At 39.6% G+C, this 17,110-nt stretch overlaps 1 protein-coding gene across 4 annotated transcripts in view; it reads right to left on the minus strand.

Annotated features, from left to right (window-relative positions):
- The window catches only part of SUCLG2 (succinate-CoA ligase GDP-forming subunit beta), a 458,258-nt gene that overhangs the window by 65,439 nt on the left and 375,709 nt on the right, over positions 1 to 17,110 (minus strand). The window contains exon 12 of one of the 4 annotated variants that reach the window (XM_054695402.1): positions 10,932 to 11,077. The exons of the other annotated variants lie outside the window; for them this stretch is intronic. Coding sequence (XP_054551377.1) covers positions 11,040 to 11,077 — 38 coding nt within the window. The 3' untranslated portion in view covers positions 10,932 to 11,039. Of the gene's footprint in view, positions 1 to 10,931; positions 11,078 to 17,110 lie in introns of those variants that run through there. 4 annotated transcript variants of the gene reach the window in all.

A 17,110-nucleotide genomic window follows, 5' to 3' on the forward strand; every position in this document is an offset into this window, starting at 1 on the left:
ATTTAGTACTTGAGCATTTGGGAAGATGGAGGTATAGGGGAGGAGTCAGAATCATCCTCACAACCTTTTTTTTATCTGAGATGGATTGGGAGTCACTGACTTTGGAGAAAGGAAACTTTAATTCAGTCAAGTTAATTTACTAGAACTCTTCTGTGGTGTTTAGGTTCAACTATAATGATGTCTGGTCACCCCGTAACTGATTACTATCCCTAGACTTGCATCTCTCAGGAGGACATGAGCAAAGTAGGAGTCTGGTCCAAGCAGAATCTGTATGTTCCTGGGGCCACTGGCCATGGGAATAGTTTGTAAGACATTAGACATATCCTGAAGTCCAACAGCCACTCACTAAGAGCCGAGTATACTGGTGAATGGTTAATTCCTATAGAAATATGATTTCTTTTTCCTCAATCTATATTCTGTCTTAGGATACCCTCTTTTCTCCTAAACACCTGTTTTTCTCTTCTCTCCATTTACTCACCCAGCAACTTGCATACTATTTGCATACTTTTTTCCTCTTTATCACCCCATTACTCCAGCCTCAATGGGACACCACTGCTAAGTATCTTGCAAGTTTCTTTCTTCCCAAGCAACATGAGTGAACACTCAACCAGAACATGAGAGCAAAGAAAAATGATGGTGTTAATTAGGAATAAAATCAGTTCACTATTAACCAATAATTGATTATTCTCTAATTGATACTGAGCATTATCTGATTAAAATATCTAAAAAGGGCTGCATTTCTACTTTTAAATGACATTACATGCTTTACAAAGTTCTTAAATGTTTTAAAACATGACATTATGATGATCCAATTATTACCAAATAAGAACTTAAAATAAACATGTATTTTACACATATTGCTCTATTTGCTTTGTGCCCACATTCTAGAAAATGTAAGCAATCAGTACACATATTAAATGCTGGAACCAAAAAGGCATGACATATTTAGCAGCTTGATATTTTATTAAAGTTAAACCAGCTGGTGGCAGTTTGATAACTACAGCCATATCCCAGCTCACTGAAAAGTCTGTAACTTTGCTCTACACTGGAGGCAAAAAAAAAAAATCATCATAAAGATTTAGGTGATAGTGATAATTCTTGCTATCCTTCTGTCTAGAATTTTATGTTGGGGGCTAAGTTTTATACATGCCTATAGATTTACAATTTTGGCACTTCTGAAGATAATTTCTAATAAAATCATGGTTATGTTCTGCTAAAGAAAAATGTAAATTCATTGAATCTTTATTTTGTAGTAATCGTTATTAGGATATTATTGTCAAAGACAAATCTAAACTTGGAACATAGACATTATGATGAGACTGTGTTCCTCAAGCTCCAGCATCCCCACAGCAGGTAAAGGAGGGGAGTGAATCAGTTATGGTCTCTACCATCAAGGTGAGCCCCTTTTAAGGGACCTATGTATATCATCTCTATAGTGTATTAATTTGCCATCTTTAATAATTCTGTGGAATTACAGAAGAGCAGCAGGTAAGGTGAATGGCAGGTAGAGGTGATGTTAATGGTTAAAGATCTTACATAAGTGATATTTAGCTGAGTCTGGAAATGGACTGAAGACTGCCAGGTGAAGAGCAGGGAAAGGAAACAAGTTTCATGTGTACAAACAGGATTGGGAAGGTCTGTACAAAACCTTAGCATACTCTATAATAAAAATATATAAACACTCCCTGCTCATAGTTCCTTGTAGAGAAACTTCTCAGCACCTGGAAGGAGTGCTAATGCTAATTGGATCAAAGATGGAAAGATCCCTTACCCAATACATGGCTGTAAAGTAACCAATCAGATTGTCTTTATAGAATTTGAAGTAGTGGACCAGGAAGCTGAAGTTGAAACACTGATCCATATTGAGTTATCTATATTAAGCCATGTGCAGATCAAGTAGGCAAAGGAAGCTGACCCAGAGATAAGCAAGAACTGAACAGACTTACATAGAGAGAGACAGTGATGAAAGAACCATGTGTATTCTGCTCAGGTCCTTTGATCTTCTATTAGTCAAAACACAACAGGTTACACCATAGCAGGGGATGCACCATAGCTCTAGGACAGTGCATTCTGGGTCTGTTTTTATACAGTCTAAACCAGGAATTGTTTATATAATTTTGAGATCATAAAGGAAGTGGAGGATCAACAACCTAGGAGATAGAAAAGCTTTTATAGAAGATGTTGGCCAATCCCTACACTAGAGTAACAAGTACTGCAAAATTCCAAACTTCCAGTATCTCCTGGGCATCCCTGACGCTTGATTAGGATAATACCATGACCTTTTCCAAACTCTCCAGTACTAGCACTCACAGAACTTTACATGGTTGCTATTTCCTTGGCTAGTTCATCTTTTCCTGTTTACTCTTAGCTCTTTCAGTAGCTCTGCAAGTAGTAGATTTCTATTTCTGTTCTGCTGTTAAGGTATAAGTGACACAACTAATATATTTAAATTGTATTTTGTGTAAAAAAATCACTGTATATTAAAAGCATACACTGCGATGAAGCAAAACGATTCCCACAACAGAGTTCATGAACACTAGGTTCCAATATTCAACTCCCTTTATTCAGCTGCCTTGGAAGGATTTTCAATTTAGTCCAGGAAGAAGGACCATGCACTCCAGGGGAGATCTAGAACTACGAGGATAAATGAATAACATAAAAAGACAAAGTATTGGGCCTCCCCGGTGGCGCAGCGGTTGAGCGCTGGGTTGCAAAGCTGCCCGCAGCCTCTGCCGCGCTGATTCGATCCCCGGCTGCTCCCCGGCCACCGGAGGAGGGTCCCACATGGCGCGCAGACCTCTCCTGCCGCCCGCTGCTCCCCTCAGCAGTGTGCTTCAGTCCTTCTGCCTGCTCTGCTCCCTGCTCTGGCTCTGGTGAATTCTCTCACCCTCCCGCGCTTCTGACTGTACCCAATGTTTGTATGAATAAATAAATAAATCTTTAAAATAAATAGATAGATAGATAGATAGATAGATAGATAGATAGATAGATAGATAGATAGATAGATAAAAATAAAAAAAAGACAAAGTTTTGAAGTCAGACTGTGGTGGGAAAGAAAGTCTCCACATAAAAGGATCGTTGGCTGAATGTACATTTTAGAAGAAAAGTGGACTCCTTTCCTCCATCCTGCCTCAATCCTTCCCCCCATCATTGCTATTCTTGGGGTGAAAAGTTTTAAGGAAAACCCATTAACAACCGTACTCAACGCCCCCCCACCCGACTAAAACATACCCAAAGATAAAATTTGAATACTTCCTCTGAGGATAAAATTGGAAAAAAGAGACATTAATAGAATAATAAATTATTGAGAGTGTGTAAACAGCATTCTTTAAAAGCAGTGTTTTGATGCATTTTGTAGGACTGAAAATGAGCTTATTTAACCTCAGTTAAGTTCCTTAACTCTGGATATCTTTGATTTTTTTTTCAAACAGGGGAAACAACATATTATGTTAGAATCAAAGTGCTAAAGCACCCAACAACATGGAAACAGAGCATGAGTGGACAGAGAAGGGGTCTAGGAGTACACCTTATAGGCTCATGAGTCTGTCAGGCCTAAGTAGAGTCCTGCTCTTCTGCCACTAGTTGCACACATTTGGTTAATGTCCATACCTCAGTTATCTCAACTGTAAAATGGGGATAATAACACCAATGTCTTTGGTTGGTTATGAAGATGAAATGAGATAAATTTTGTAAAGTATTAAAAGAAACAGCAGCACTATTTACAATAGGTAAGGTTTGGAAACAATCAAAATCCCCAAATACAGAAGAGTGGGTCATGATGATGTTGTGTATATACAATGGAATATTTCCAAGCTATGGAAAAAGAGAAATTATTGCCATTTGTGGTAACATGAATGGAGCTAGAGTGGATTATGCTAAGAGAAATACATCAGAGGTGGATGGTGTCACTTATACATAGAATATATAGAGAAAGTAAACAAAGGTTCTGATCAAATTAAGCTAACAACAAACTCTTGAAATCTGTCTAAACAACTAGCTGAGGGAGCGGGGAAGTGGAAGAATTGAGAACAAAGTTGGGAGGGTGCACAGTGACAATGAGGATGGATTGTGGATGCTTTGTGGTGGGTGGCACAGTAACAGCACCTGAAGGGAAGACAATATACTCTTAAAATACAAACAATGATGTAAGCCAAGTTACTTCAATAATAAAAATTTTGGGGGGTAAAGTATTATCAAAGTACCATGTCTAATTCTCAGCAAGGTCTAAGGAAAAAAAGAGCTAAAGCAGCATGGAAGTTTAGTGTCTACTCAACCATTGGAAGAGTAAGTTTTGCTGAAGAAGCTTGTTAAAAAATGTAGAATGTTGGACCCCAAGCCCTAGCATCATGGTGTTAGAGTAAAAATCCTAAATTTCTGAATTTTGAATAGACTTATACCCAGGAGGTTTGAATGTCCATGGACCAAGCTCCTCTCTGGGATTGAAACTGGGACTTTCAGATCACAAACCTGTCCTGACTTGGGTACAGGTAATTCTGGGAAGGGGGTGGGCTTTTCCCCTTTTATATCTGGCTCCAGGATTTTTTCTAAAAAATATTTATTTATATATATTTTATATCATTGTTGATTTTTGTACAATATTTACTTTTTCTTTCAGGTGTAGTCCCAGTAAAATTCCCACGACCAATTCACCCGTACATCATCACCATAGTCCCCTGTGCTCCCCTGTTCTGATCCCTCTCCCTCCCCCACCCCTGCAGAATGGCTGCAGGATTTCTAATACTTCATGGTAGTCAAGGAAACCAAAACTAAATCAGACAACCTGGGTACCTCACATTCCACCCCAGACCCTGCTTCTGCTCCCCTGCCTTGAAAAGTGAAGGGGAAAGCAGTGTTTTCTTAAGTCCTTATAACCCAGCTCCATGAAGCACTGCCTATTCTCCTTGTGGGTATTTATGGCTACTTTGAAGGGTTAACCACCCTATGCAACATTGATTAGCAAGGTATTTTCTTTGTGTGTCATGAAAGTTGATAATTCATAATCTAAAGGGTCATTACCTGCTTATGCAGGCCCCAAAGGCTAACCTGGTGAGGAACTCAATCACAACCAGTTTCCCCAGTATTATTTGTCAGAAAATCTGCCCACATTTTCCTGCTGGTACCATCCAGCCACATCCCTCTGATGCAGACCCTCTGTCCCTTTTGTAGGTGACTGCTAACAAACTTGAGGCCCATACTCTCATCTTTTCTCCACACCTCAGTTCTGATGGCATTTGGGCACAGACTGGCTCCATCTTATGATATACCCCACTCTTTCCAGTTTTGCCTTATAATGCCTTATAAAGACTGCAAGTGTATGGGGAATATAACCAAAATGAAAATGCACACATTACTCAAAAGTGAAAAATGATGTAAGAATTATATAAAATAAAATAATTTATTTAAAAAAAGAGTGCAAGTGTAAGCAGCAAGATGACTGCTCAGGAAGCCATCAGGTTGAAAAAGTGATGCTTCCCTTTCCTTGCAATATTTACAGGCTTTCTAAAGAAATGTTCTCACCAACCACTCTCCCTTACACTTTGGTTTTGGGAAGGGAGACCAAATAAGTCCTACCCCACCTCTGCTCCCAAAAGCATGATTAGGGGCAGGCAAGGGCAGTTCCATTAAATGGGCTTTTCTCAATAAATTTTATAACAAATGATTGTCATTTGGTAAAGTGTGGGATAGAGGGTATGTTTTGACATCAGATAAGGGTATTACCAGTTCCCCAAAAATTGGAAAGATACACTTAAGACCCAGTAGTACAATTGTTATTGGAGCTCAATAATCATTATCAATAATGTGCCAGAATATTTGCCAATATCAGCAATTGTCAGGGGCGGGGGGGCAAGAATAGTTAAAGAAAGTTGATTTTGAGATCTAAAACTATTAGGTATGCTACTGTAATGGAGGATACACAACATGATGCATTTGCCAAAATGTATACAACTATTCAGGACAGAACTTTAATACAAACTATCTCTTCCACTTATTAATAATGTGTTCATGTTGGTTCACCAACTGTAACAAATGCAGCTCGCTAATGCACGGTGTTTGTAATAGAGAAACTGGGCAGGGAGAGATATATGGGACTTCTCGTATAGTATGCTCAAATTTCTAAACCTAAACCTTCTCTAAATTTCATTATTTTTTTACAAAACAGGCAATTACTATCAATTAGTCATTTCTATTCAGCAATTCTTAAAAAGCATGACTTGTATTTTAGGAGAACATAGTCAACTATTAGTGGTAGTGATAGAATGAAAAAAGAAGTATGTTGCTTATTATAGGAAAAATATTTTTGAATCAGGAAATACTAGCTATGCCTTTTGGAGGCCATGGAAACTTGTACAGATTAATTAAGCATGCTTAATTTATATTTTCCTACTACTGAACTGGAGATAATCACATAAAAATGATTCAGAAAGTTGAGATGTAAATTAAATAAGAAAATATGTGAAATGTCAGAGATGATGGTCATGAAGATGGTATCTACAGAAAGAAAGGGAGGAGAGAGAAAAAAGAAATAGCTAATTTAAGAGGATTTCAGAATATTGCATGTTTTTCATATTCATTTACTATCATACCTATCATCAACCTAAGGCTTTAGATTTAAGAATAATTGTACTCACCTATGTTTATTGCAGCACTATTTACAATTGTTAAAACCTGGAAACAACCCAAATGCCCAAAAATAGATGACTGGATCAAGAAGATGTGGAATATATACATAATGGAATGTTATTCAGCAATCAAAAAAGATAGACTCAGGCCATTCACAGCAACGTGGATGGAACTAGAAGGAATTATGCTCAGTGAAATAAGCCAGAAGGAAAAAGAAAAATATTGGATGGTTTCACTTATAACAGGAATATAGGGGAGCCCAATAAGATATCAGTGTAAAGAAATAATAACAGTATAAAACACAACAAAGCAAAAATGGATAATTATAAACCAGAGACATCCTGCAGGGGAGGAGGAGGGAGAGGGATTGGAGGGAGGGAGGGAGGAGCACAGGGGACTGAGGTGATGGTACTCGCGGGTGTATTGGTGAAGGAAACTCTATGGGGACTACACCTGAGGGGGTGGGAGGAAGCAAATATTGTTTAAAAATGAACAATGATGTAAAAAATATATAAAAGAAAAAAAGAAATTAATAATGACAAAAAAGAATAATGTACAAGTAAGGAAAATGATAGAAAAAAAGAATCTTTCAAATTTATTTCTAATTGTTATGAATCATATTGAAAATTGTTCTTTTTACAGCAGAGGGGAGAAGTCTATTTTAATAAACCTTAAGTGAAAAGAAAAAACAAATCAATTATTTTCCCAAATGAAACTATAAGTCTGGGGAGGGGGAACTGATATTTTGCCTCAGTTCCACCTTTATATTTACTTTAAATAGCTCTGAAAAGGATATATTAGGTTTTTTAAAAAGAATTCTACTTGATACTTTCAATCTCTCTTTCCTCCCTGATGTGAATGACATGGCAAATAGAAGTTGGAGCCAGGTAGAATGCCCCAGTTTCCACAGCAAGGGCTGAAAAGCTTTATTTGTTTTAAATGACAAGACCACTGCCCTGGATTTACTGGAGAACCTCTATTTTAAGTGACTCCCATTAATATTCTGTCTCAGGGACTCCATCTTTTAGCCCTGGTTTTGCCAGGATATCAAACTGTAGAAAGTAATATGCTTCAGGATTTCCTCAGGTCTAGTATTTAAAATGGTGAGAAGGGCTTAGTATTTTAATAGACAAGACTTGGAAATGCATTACTTCATTTCTCTAGGGATAAAACTGAGACCCCAGGAAGCTGTATCATTTGTTACAAGCTAGTACGTGATAAGCCAAGATTTTTGATTTCTGTATGATTTCAAAAATCACATTTTAACCACACATTTAATTTCTGGAATCTTGAAACCTGAACCCAAGTCGTTCAGTCTTTGGGGTCAATCCCATTCCCAAAGTACAGCTCAGCGGCCAAGATTAATTTAAAGAAACCAAATTCTTGGGTCTCCCCGGTGGCGCAGCGGTTGAGCGCTGGGTTGCGAAGCTGCCCACAGCCTCTGCGGCGCCGGTTCGATCCCCGGCTGCTCCCCGGCCACCGGAGGAGGGTCCCACATGGCGCACAGACCTCTCCTGCCGCCCGCTGCTCCCCTCAGCAGTGTACTTCGGTCCTTCTGCCTGCTCTGCTCCCTGCTCTGGCTCTGGTGAATTCTCTCAACCCGCCCCCCGCGCCCCGCGCTTCTGAGTGTACCCAGTGCTTGTATAAATAAATAAATCTTAAAAAAAAAGAAACCAAATTCTTTTTTTTTAAATTTATTAACAATACTGATGAGTAGTAAACACATGAAGTTCTCATTCCCTTCCTATCATCACAGCTACAACTGCCTCATAAAGACCCTCAATCTATACTCCCAAGTCCTCCTTCACCCCAGGCCAAAGTGCTTTCTTTTCTTTTTTTTTTTTGGAACTTGTTTTTTATTTTATTTTATTTTTTTTAATTAATAATAAATTTTATTTTTATATTCCCCATACAATTTCAACCCACCCATTCTGACCCCAGTCCCTCCCCTCCTGCCCCCCACCCCCCAAAAAGTGTCTCTGGTTCATAGTTGTTTGTTGATTTTGATTTTCACTTTCTTACAGTTATTCATTTTCCTGGTCCCTTATTTAAGTTTTCTAGATTCCTGCTATGAGTGAGACCATCCGGTATTTTTCTTTTTCTTTCTGGCTTATTTCGCTGAGCATGATCAGTGCTTTCTTTTCTTATCATTCACTTTGGTTAAATAGATCTGCTCACTGCTGTAGCTGTATGTCCTTGACATTTTCCTCCCTTCTTCCCATTTTATTCTTCACTCCAATCCCACCCTCCACTCCCATTCTCCAACTCCGCATCCCCAAAGAACCTACCTTATGAATCAGAGCTTCATTATGCAAAAATGATCTCAGAACCCTTTATTTTAAGCACATGTGGGGAAAAGAGTAGAACATTTTTTTTTTTTTTTTTAAGAATTTATTTTTGCTTTTATTTTTTTAAGATTTATTTATTTATTTATACAAGCACTGGGTACAGTCAGAAGCGTGGAGGGTGAGAGAATGCACCAGAGCCAGAGCGGGGAGCAGAGCAGGCAGAAGGACCGAAGTACACTGCTGAGGGGAGCAGCAGGCGGCAGGAGAGGTCTGCGCGCCACGTGGGTGGCCGGGAAGCAATCGGGGATCAAACCCGCGCTGCAGAGGCTGCTTGCAGCTTCACAGCCCAGCGCTCTACCACTGCGCCACCAGGGGCGGCCCTAGAGTAGAACATTTTCAATTTACAAATGCTAATGTTTTGCCTTTCTTCACTCTTGTGAGATCTCCAAAGACAGGTACCAAATATCATTCATTTCTGAATCTCTCCTCTGCAGCTTCTCGTTACTGTCCTAGATTACACTGCAAGGGACAACCCTACTTTCTAACATTATATAGTAGTAAGACTTTGTACCCTCAGAAATTAGGAAACTCTTATTTTCAACTATTACCCCCTGGGACATGCATTAATTTTTCCTCAGCCATAATCATGGATTATATTCTCCAAAAGTTACAGCAGTAGTATTTATTCTATCCCACTTGCCCTTCTTACAATGGAACTTTGCCATTCTTTCATTGAGAGTTAGGATTGAAGTAATCTCCTCTGGAACCTAGGAAGACTTTCATAATTACCTCGACCAATAGAATACGGTGTAGTGAATGTGTGTCCAAGGCAGATAAAACATAAAAGATAGAGTCACTTCCAAGGATTGTTCACACTGGGGAATCCAGCTGCCATGCATCGAGAATACTCAAGTTTCCCTGTGGAAGAGGAACCACAGCCCTCAACAAACAACCAGCACTGAAGTCATACACGTGAATGTGTCATCATGGAAGTGAACCTGTCAGCCCAGTCAAGCTTTCAGATGACTCAAGCCGCATTCAACATAAGACTGCAACGGATAGAAGTCTCAAACAAGAACCTGTCTATCTTATCCCTTTCCAAATACCCAACCAACAGAAACTGAAAGATAATATAGCAATATGGCCATTTAGATCACTAAATTTTGGGATGATTCTATGCAGCAATAAATGAATAACTCAGCCATGAAAGTAAAATCTTAAATTGTCCCCCTCATTGAGTAAGTTGATCCAATATAATGTTAATGTAACTTTTAAGAAAGGAAGAGTTTTGAAAAAGTAAAAACCAGACTTGAGGGTGAGGTGGGTTCTCTTATTATCCCCAAGGAAACAGGGGTAATTGGATGAGGGTAAGTGCCCCAAGATAAGTGAATTCAGAACATAGACTAGTTCTCAGTCTTATCTAAGAGGTTGCTTGAACCGACATAGTAGGTATGGCCAATTCTGAATTCTCTGGATGAGGAGGAGCAACTGATCATGGAGGTGGTAATTTAACTCTTCACATTAAAGCTGTAAATAGACTCTATAATTCAGGTAATCATAAAACCTACATTCTGTGACTTTCCTCCTATGTCAGAAGAAAAACTCATCTACTAGAGATGTGCAAACAGGGGCTTCCAGAAGCCTGCTATTTAAGAATTCTGGGAGTCCAGAAATAACCTCATGGTAACTTTAAGGTAAAGGAGGCCTTGATGTTTTAATGAGGGGCACAGGCTGCACTGACAGCCATCGAGGGATGTAAGTCTCACTGAAGGAGGGCTATGGCCTGCTGTTGACAAGGTTTAAACAGCCTATAGGGAAATGCCTGATTTTCCAAACAAGCCATTTTCTCAGCAGGAGAGACAGAACAAAACACTCTGTATTTGTGGCAACACAATTTTTCCTTTCTCTCTTTTCCTCCTTTCTCCTGGGGACTCAGATGCCTTTTCTTGGCTCAGGATCCCATTCTGCATTGCCCAGAATGCCCCATCAAACACAGGAAAGGGGGCTTGTCCAAAGCTATTAGAGAGAAAGAACAGGAGCTGGTAATTTATTTTCTGACATTAACTTCCACATGAAACTGAGTGATTCTCCTCTTTGTCCTGAAACAGCAAATTGTTGTTTGGGACAGACTCATTTTGAAGTTTCTGTATCAGTTTGGCTCTTCTTATCTGCAAGGAACAAAGGATTACAATCAGGTTTCCTTGATTGTGGGGGATTATTATAATAAATATGGAAATAAGCAAGACAGCTTAGTAGAGCTGTCTTTGTTTCTTGATATAGAGATACAAGAAAAATCAAATTCCTTAATTTTCTAAATCAAACCAAATTTAGGACCACCTTCCTCCATGTCCCATTACCACATCGGTGGAAAATCTTCATCAATTTGGAGAAATGGATGAATAAGAACCCTGAAATCCATGGAAGCCCAATAAACTTGGGGAAAAGCTAATGGTGATAATCCATTGAGGGTAGCAAATAGGATGTTTGTTGACTAAATTTCCATAATTCATGCAGTGATACTCATATATTTGCTCGCTTGGATTTTAGCTGCCAAGACCAGTACAGACAGTGCGCATTCTTCAGACTTTCACCTGTCACCATTATCAGCTCAATCATAACTCAATAAGAGTTATGATAATAAGTGTTATGTAATATCATCAAGATAAGTGTTATGTAAGAGAAGATGGCCTCTTCTCTGTCACTCCAAGGAAGAGGAGCTGAGTTCTTGCTCTTCACCCCCAGCCCTCAAAGAAGCCTGTCCTGTTCACATTGGCATGCTAAGCATAGCTGGTGAGTGCACTCAATCCCAGGACAGGTAATAGTGGGTGTCTTTCCAATAAAAATTTGTAAACAATAACAAAAGCCACCCATTTGCTTCTTCTTATGACCCAGCAGGGAACTGACAAATACTCACCTCTGCCCAGGGCAGAGCACCCCCAATTCTCATCTTTGGGATGCCACTGACTTTGAAACAATCAAGTGTTATGTCCCCGTGAGCCTCTACTGGAAAACAAGCTTTCTTAACTCACACTAAACACAACAGAAAGTTCAAGCTCCAGAATATAAAGAGACCTTATAACCTGGTGTCATGAGAAGAATAAGAAAATAGCACATTGCCTCATGGAGCTGAGAATCTGAGTGATGTAGTGAATTTTTCATTATTCTACTTGCATGGAGCTTTGCCACTGGACCGCCTTTGAGTTAGAGGCCCTCTTTTGGCACAATCAATCAGTGGTAGAGTAGTATTATAAGATGACTCACTGTTTATTTATATGTAAGGAACATTATTTACTTGGGAAGTAAACATGGCAGACATTCTGAGATTTCACCAGCATACCAGATTTTCAATTTTGGGGTGTCTTTCAAGGTGAGCCATCCAGGGAAAAGCAATTGGCACAGGGAATGGCACACTGCAGGAGTCTCTGAATTGCCTTCATGTGTGGCCTGGTCAGTTGAATAAGATGAGGTCAGTATGTAGGGTCAAATATCTGCTATTTTCTCTTTGTGTGCCCCTTAATTCCCAAGCTGAAATGGGTGATTAATATCATCAAGATAAGCCCTAGAGAATGTCTGCAGAGACAATAAAGAGGAATAAATTACTCCTGGAATAAAAGCTTCTTATCTATTTTCTAACCTCAGGTACATATTTTATAACTATTAGTAGCTTAAGGTACCAGTTATTAAGGAAAAAATAATCCAGTCAGTGTTACTCAATGTATGGTCCATGAACCACCAGCATTAGTATCAGCTGGAAACTAGCTAGAAACCATGTTTGTTGTTTAAGCCAAATGAGAACTGGAGCAGTTTATTACTGCAGTGTGTCTTGACTATCCTGACTGATATAATTACAAATCAAGACTTGTAAATGGACCAAAACAAGTATTCCAAGGAAATGTATACATCTAGATAATTACATGAAAAAAGAAGAATGAAAATCAATGAGCTGAGCAACAAGTTAGAGGAAATAGAGAAAGAACCACAAAGATGCAAAAAAGCAGGAGTCAATTTTTCTTTTTAAGAAAATGAAATAAAAACAAAAACTTTAAATAAAGATGACCCACTAAGCCAAAAGTCAATTAGTTCAAGAGACATAGTCAAGAAATCTTTTGTGAGGCTGACCAAACAGCAGGTACAAATCTGGAAAAGTCATTTGGAATGAAAAATGAGCCGGATAAGTGAAATAAGCTGCTCTAAGAAACAATGTAACATCTTTCTTGCCATGTCCAATGTGGGCCAGCTGGCTCTCTCCCAGTGGGGACACTGTGCAGAAATGTCCACACAGACATTCAATAGGTACAGACAACAGCCACCAGCAAAAGTCAGGACCAAAATGGATCCCAGAAGTAATGTGACCCCACATTTTATGTGCTTGAATTTTGGGGTCCACATGTATGGATTATGATGGGGCTGTGTTGTGTTAGTAAAAAGTAAATCACAGAACTACTTACCATTTTCAGAAACCTAAAAAAAATATTGCTTAGAAATGTGTACACATGCAAGAACACTATTCTGTAAAAAGAAGAGGAATAGTAAACACAGTAAGATAGTAGATCGCTCTGGGACTACCTACAGGTGACTTTAATGATAGTAAAGTTGTAGTTCTTGAGTTGTACATTCTTAGTAGCCACATGCTTACTCATTTCATGTCTTACTGTGTTATACATGCTCTTGTGTGTGTGTGAAATACTCCCTCCCTACTGCCCTCCATTTTCATTTAGATTTTAGTCAATCCCTCAATTTTCCCATCTATGAAATGAACTGGCTTTTATTTCCCTCATCAGGAGTGAAAGAACTGGGTTTCAGGGCCTCTCCGGCAGCGCAGCGGTTGAGCGCTGGGTTGCGAAGCTGCCCGCAGCCTCTGCAGCGCCAGTTCGATCCCTGGCTGCTCCCCGGCCACATGAGGAGGGTCCCACATGGCGCGCAGACCTCTCCTGCCTCCCGCTGCTCCCCTCAGCAGTGTACTTTGGTCCTTCTGCCTGCTCTGCTCCCCGCTCTGGCTCTGGTGAATTCTCTCACCCTCCTGCACTTCTGACTGTACCCAGTGCTTGTATAAATAAATAAAAATAAATCTTAAAAAAAATTAAAAAAAACTGGGTCTCAATGAGTGTTTTGAGATCTCAGTACAAAAGTTTCTATCCATTCCAATTTTCTTGATTTCTCCTAGAAGAAGCAGACTTAGGCCTGTGGCAAAAAGGCAGGAGAAACTTAGGAAATACTGTTTCCCTGCTGTAAAGCAGAAGTCTATTTAATGGTCTAGGATCCTGATGTGGAACAAGCTTTCCATCTTCTGGTTCCATTTTGGTCACCACGGGCTTCATCATATGTTAAAGAGAGGCTTATGGGACAAGAGCAAAAGAAGGAAACAGACAGGAAGAGGATAGAAGAGAGGTCTGATACCAGAGTGAGAAAAGCAAGACCAAGTGGCTTTAGTGAATCTACTTTCCTCCTATGATCTTGTGGGGGAGAGGTAGTGGTGGAAAGAGGTGGGGAGCCTGGGGGGATGGCTGTGAAAAACTGAAACACATCTCACTTTCAAATTCTACTCCCCAGCTGAGACCCGGTTATTCCTTTGAGCGACATTTATAGCAATGACCTGAAGTTTCGAATTTGTGTCCAAAGATCTGTCCATTTCCAAGAATATACTTCAGGGGTCCCAGAGAAAGAAATAATACTTTTAATATTAAAACACAAAAAAGGGAAACCCCGGTGCATATTTTCCAGCTAATTCTAGCACAGAGCATTAATGAGCTATAATGGTTTTATTAAACTGGAGCAGTAGGGGAACTATTTATTCATCTGAAACAGCCAAAGAAATGTAAATGATATAAACAAAAGGCACTGCAGATTGGGGAGAATAAACAAGCAGCCTGTGAGGTTGAAGAGAACTTTTCTAAGGAGCCATAAAATGTACCCAAATGCATTGGAGGAAAATTAAAGATCAAAAGGAAATTATCATATTCAAGCAGTCCTGATGTGCACAGACTTGCTTCTCTTGGACTTTGAGGGGAAAGCAGTCAGTGGTAATAATTAAGAAAGTCTGCACTTGTTTTTTTTTAATAAATATTTCATGATATGTCATCTGCTTCCAAGAGGAGCCATAACATGCCACAGCCACTGCATACTTAGCAGTTGTGGAATGACAAAAACTGGGCTAATTATGCTAAGATCACACAAATTTAGAACCAAAGGCAGTGGAAGCTGACAAGCCATGTCAAGGGCTATGAATCTGGGTTACACACAGAACTCTAGGAGTTAGCGGTGGCAGCTTGCTATGCGCCAGGGACCCCGGCAGATTTTACTCAATGGGGTACCCTTGCCCAGAGTTCTAAAAAACACTTCTGGCAGGAACAGCACTTCAGGGCTTTCAGAAATGAGTGGACCAAAGCCAGAAGGGCCTAAATCCTGCTTTCCCCACATCTGAGACTCCTTAGGCCTCAGACTGCAAATACTGCTGCTTGTTCTGTCCTGTCGAAGAGTGGGCAATTTCTTCATCTCCGCATGGTTTGGTTTGCTTATTCATGAATTCCAAAAAATATGCGTGAGCACCTACTAAGTGTCATGCACTGTTGTCATGCACTTTGTAGTGGAAAAATCTCCTTGAGCAAAGTAGATTTGTTTGCCCATGTGGGCAACATAGTCTAGAGGGAAAGAGAGACTATAAACAAGGAAATATGTGATGTTTTAGGTAACAATGCATCCTAAGGGGAAAGATGAATCAGGTAAGTGATGGCATTTTTAGGGTTGGGGTTTCAGCAAGAGAGCCCAAAATTCTCATAGAGAGAATATTTGAGATAAGCCTGATGAAAATGAGGGAAGAGGTCTTGTGGGTTGCAGGGAGCAGAGAATTGTAGGCAGAGGGAGCAGAAGACACCAAGGACTAAATGGGTTAGAGAAATAGTCAGGAGCCTGGAGAAGGTATAGGAGCACAGGGTTGCAAGGAGATAAAGTCAGAGGGGCCTTGACAAATCATGTCAGTCCTCACAGGTCACTTGAAGACTTGGATTTTACCACAGTCATCAAGAGGCGACAGGGAGGAGGGGATACAGTACCTAATTTAATCTTCCACCTGCACTTCTCTGGCTCTTGTGCTGAGAATAAACCATCATGCGTCAGGGGCAGACCAGTCAGGATGCTCTTACCATAATCGAGGTGAGAGATGATAGTGATCTGAACTAGAGGGTAGCAGCAGAAGCCCAGATGAGAGGGACCTTGATACAGAAAAGTAAGGACGTTTTCACGGAGTGGATGTGGGAGGTTAGACTACCAGATGATTTAAGGACAAAGCCAAGGATGAAGAATAAACTGAACATTTACCAAGAAGGGTATAACAGGAAGGAAAAAAAAAACATGTTTAGAGGGAATATCAGATGCTCAGCTTAGGCCATGTTCAGATACTTATTAATATTGATTGGGCAGTTGGGTATGTGAGTCCAAAGTTTAGGGAAATGTTTTGAACTTGATATAGTAAATTGGAAGTACTATGTAGATACTACATAAAGCCTTGAGGTCAGATGACATCACCTGAGGAGTAGGTCCAAATAGAAAAAAGCACAACCAAAAGTGAAATTAAGGGCATTCTAGTGTCTCTGTAAAATGGCAAATGAGTACATCTGCAAAGTGAGTCTTTAGAGGTGAATATGTATAAAGCACCAAATAGACACACCTCAACATGTAGTGTAAATACTAACTAAATTTAAGCAAAGCCAAATTGTCCTGTTGGAAAATATTCTCATTATCCAGAAGCAAAAGTTAAGGTTCTGGGGTGTAAGAACTTCCTACCTACTCTCATACAGCTAATGAGCTTTGGAGATGAAATTGAATCTGGTTTTTCTAACTTCAAATTAATATATGATCCTAATTTGTCAGATGCTTCTGGATAATGAAACTTTAATATGCTCATCTTCAAAAAGCTTATATTTTAGTAGTGGGAGAGGTAAGACAAAATTATAAAACATTAAAAAGATTTAAGGTAATCCAAAATAAAAGGATTCCTAGAACCTGTGCCCCTGGTTGTGGTGTACTTGGTCTCCTTTTCACATCAAGGTTGTGAGATCTGGTCTCATCCATGACGCTTTTTTGGTAAGGACCTCATGGCTATTCATCAAGAGATAATTATACTGGAGTCCTTCTCCCCTAGTTCTTAGACCACCAGGGATACTAGTCTGGGAATTACTCACTGCACACCTTGGAATTCAAGACCT

This window comes from Talpa occidentalis, unplaced genomic scaffold, assembly GCF_014898055.3.
Source record: "Talpa occidentalis isolate TD23 unplaced genomic scaffold, MPIMG_talOcc4v2.1 talOcc4.10, whole genome shotgun sequence".
NCBI lineage: Eukaryota > Metazoa > Chordata > Mammalia > Eulipotyphla > Talpidae > Talpa > Talpa occidentalis.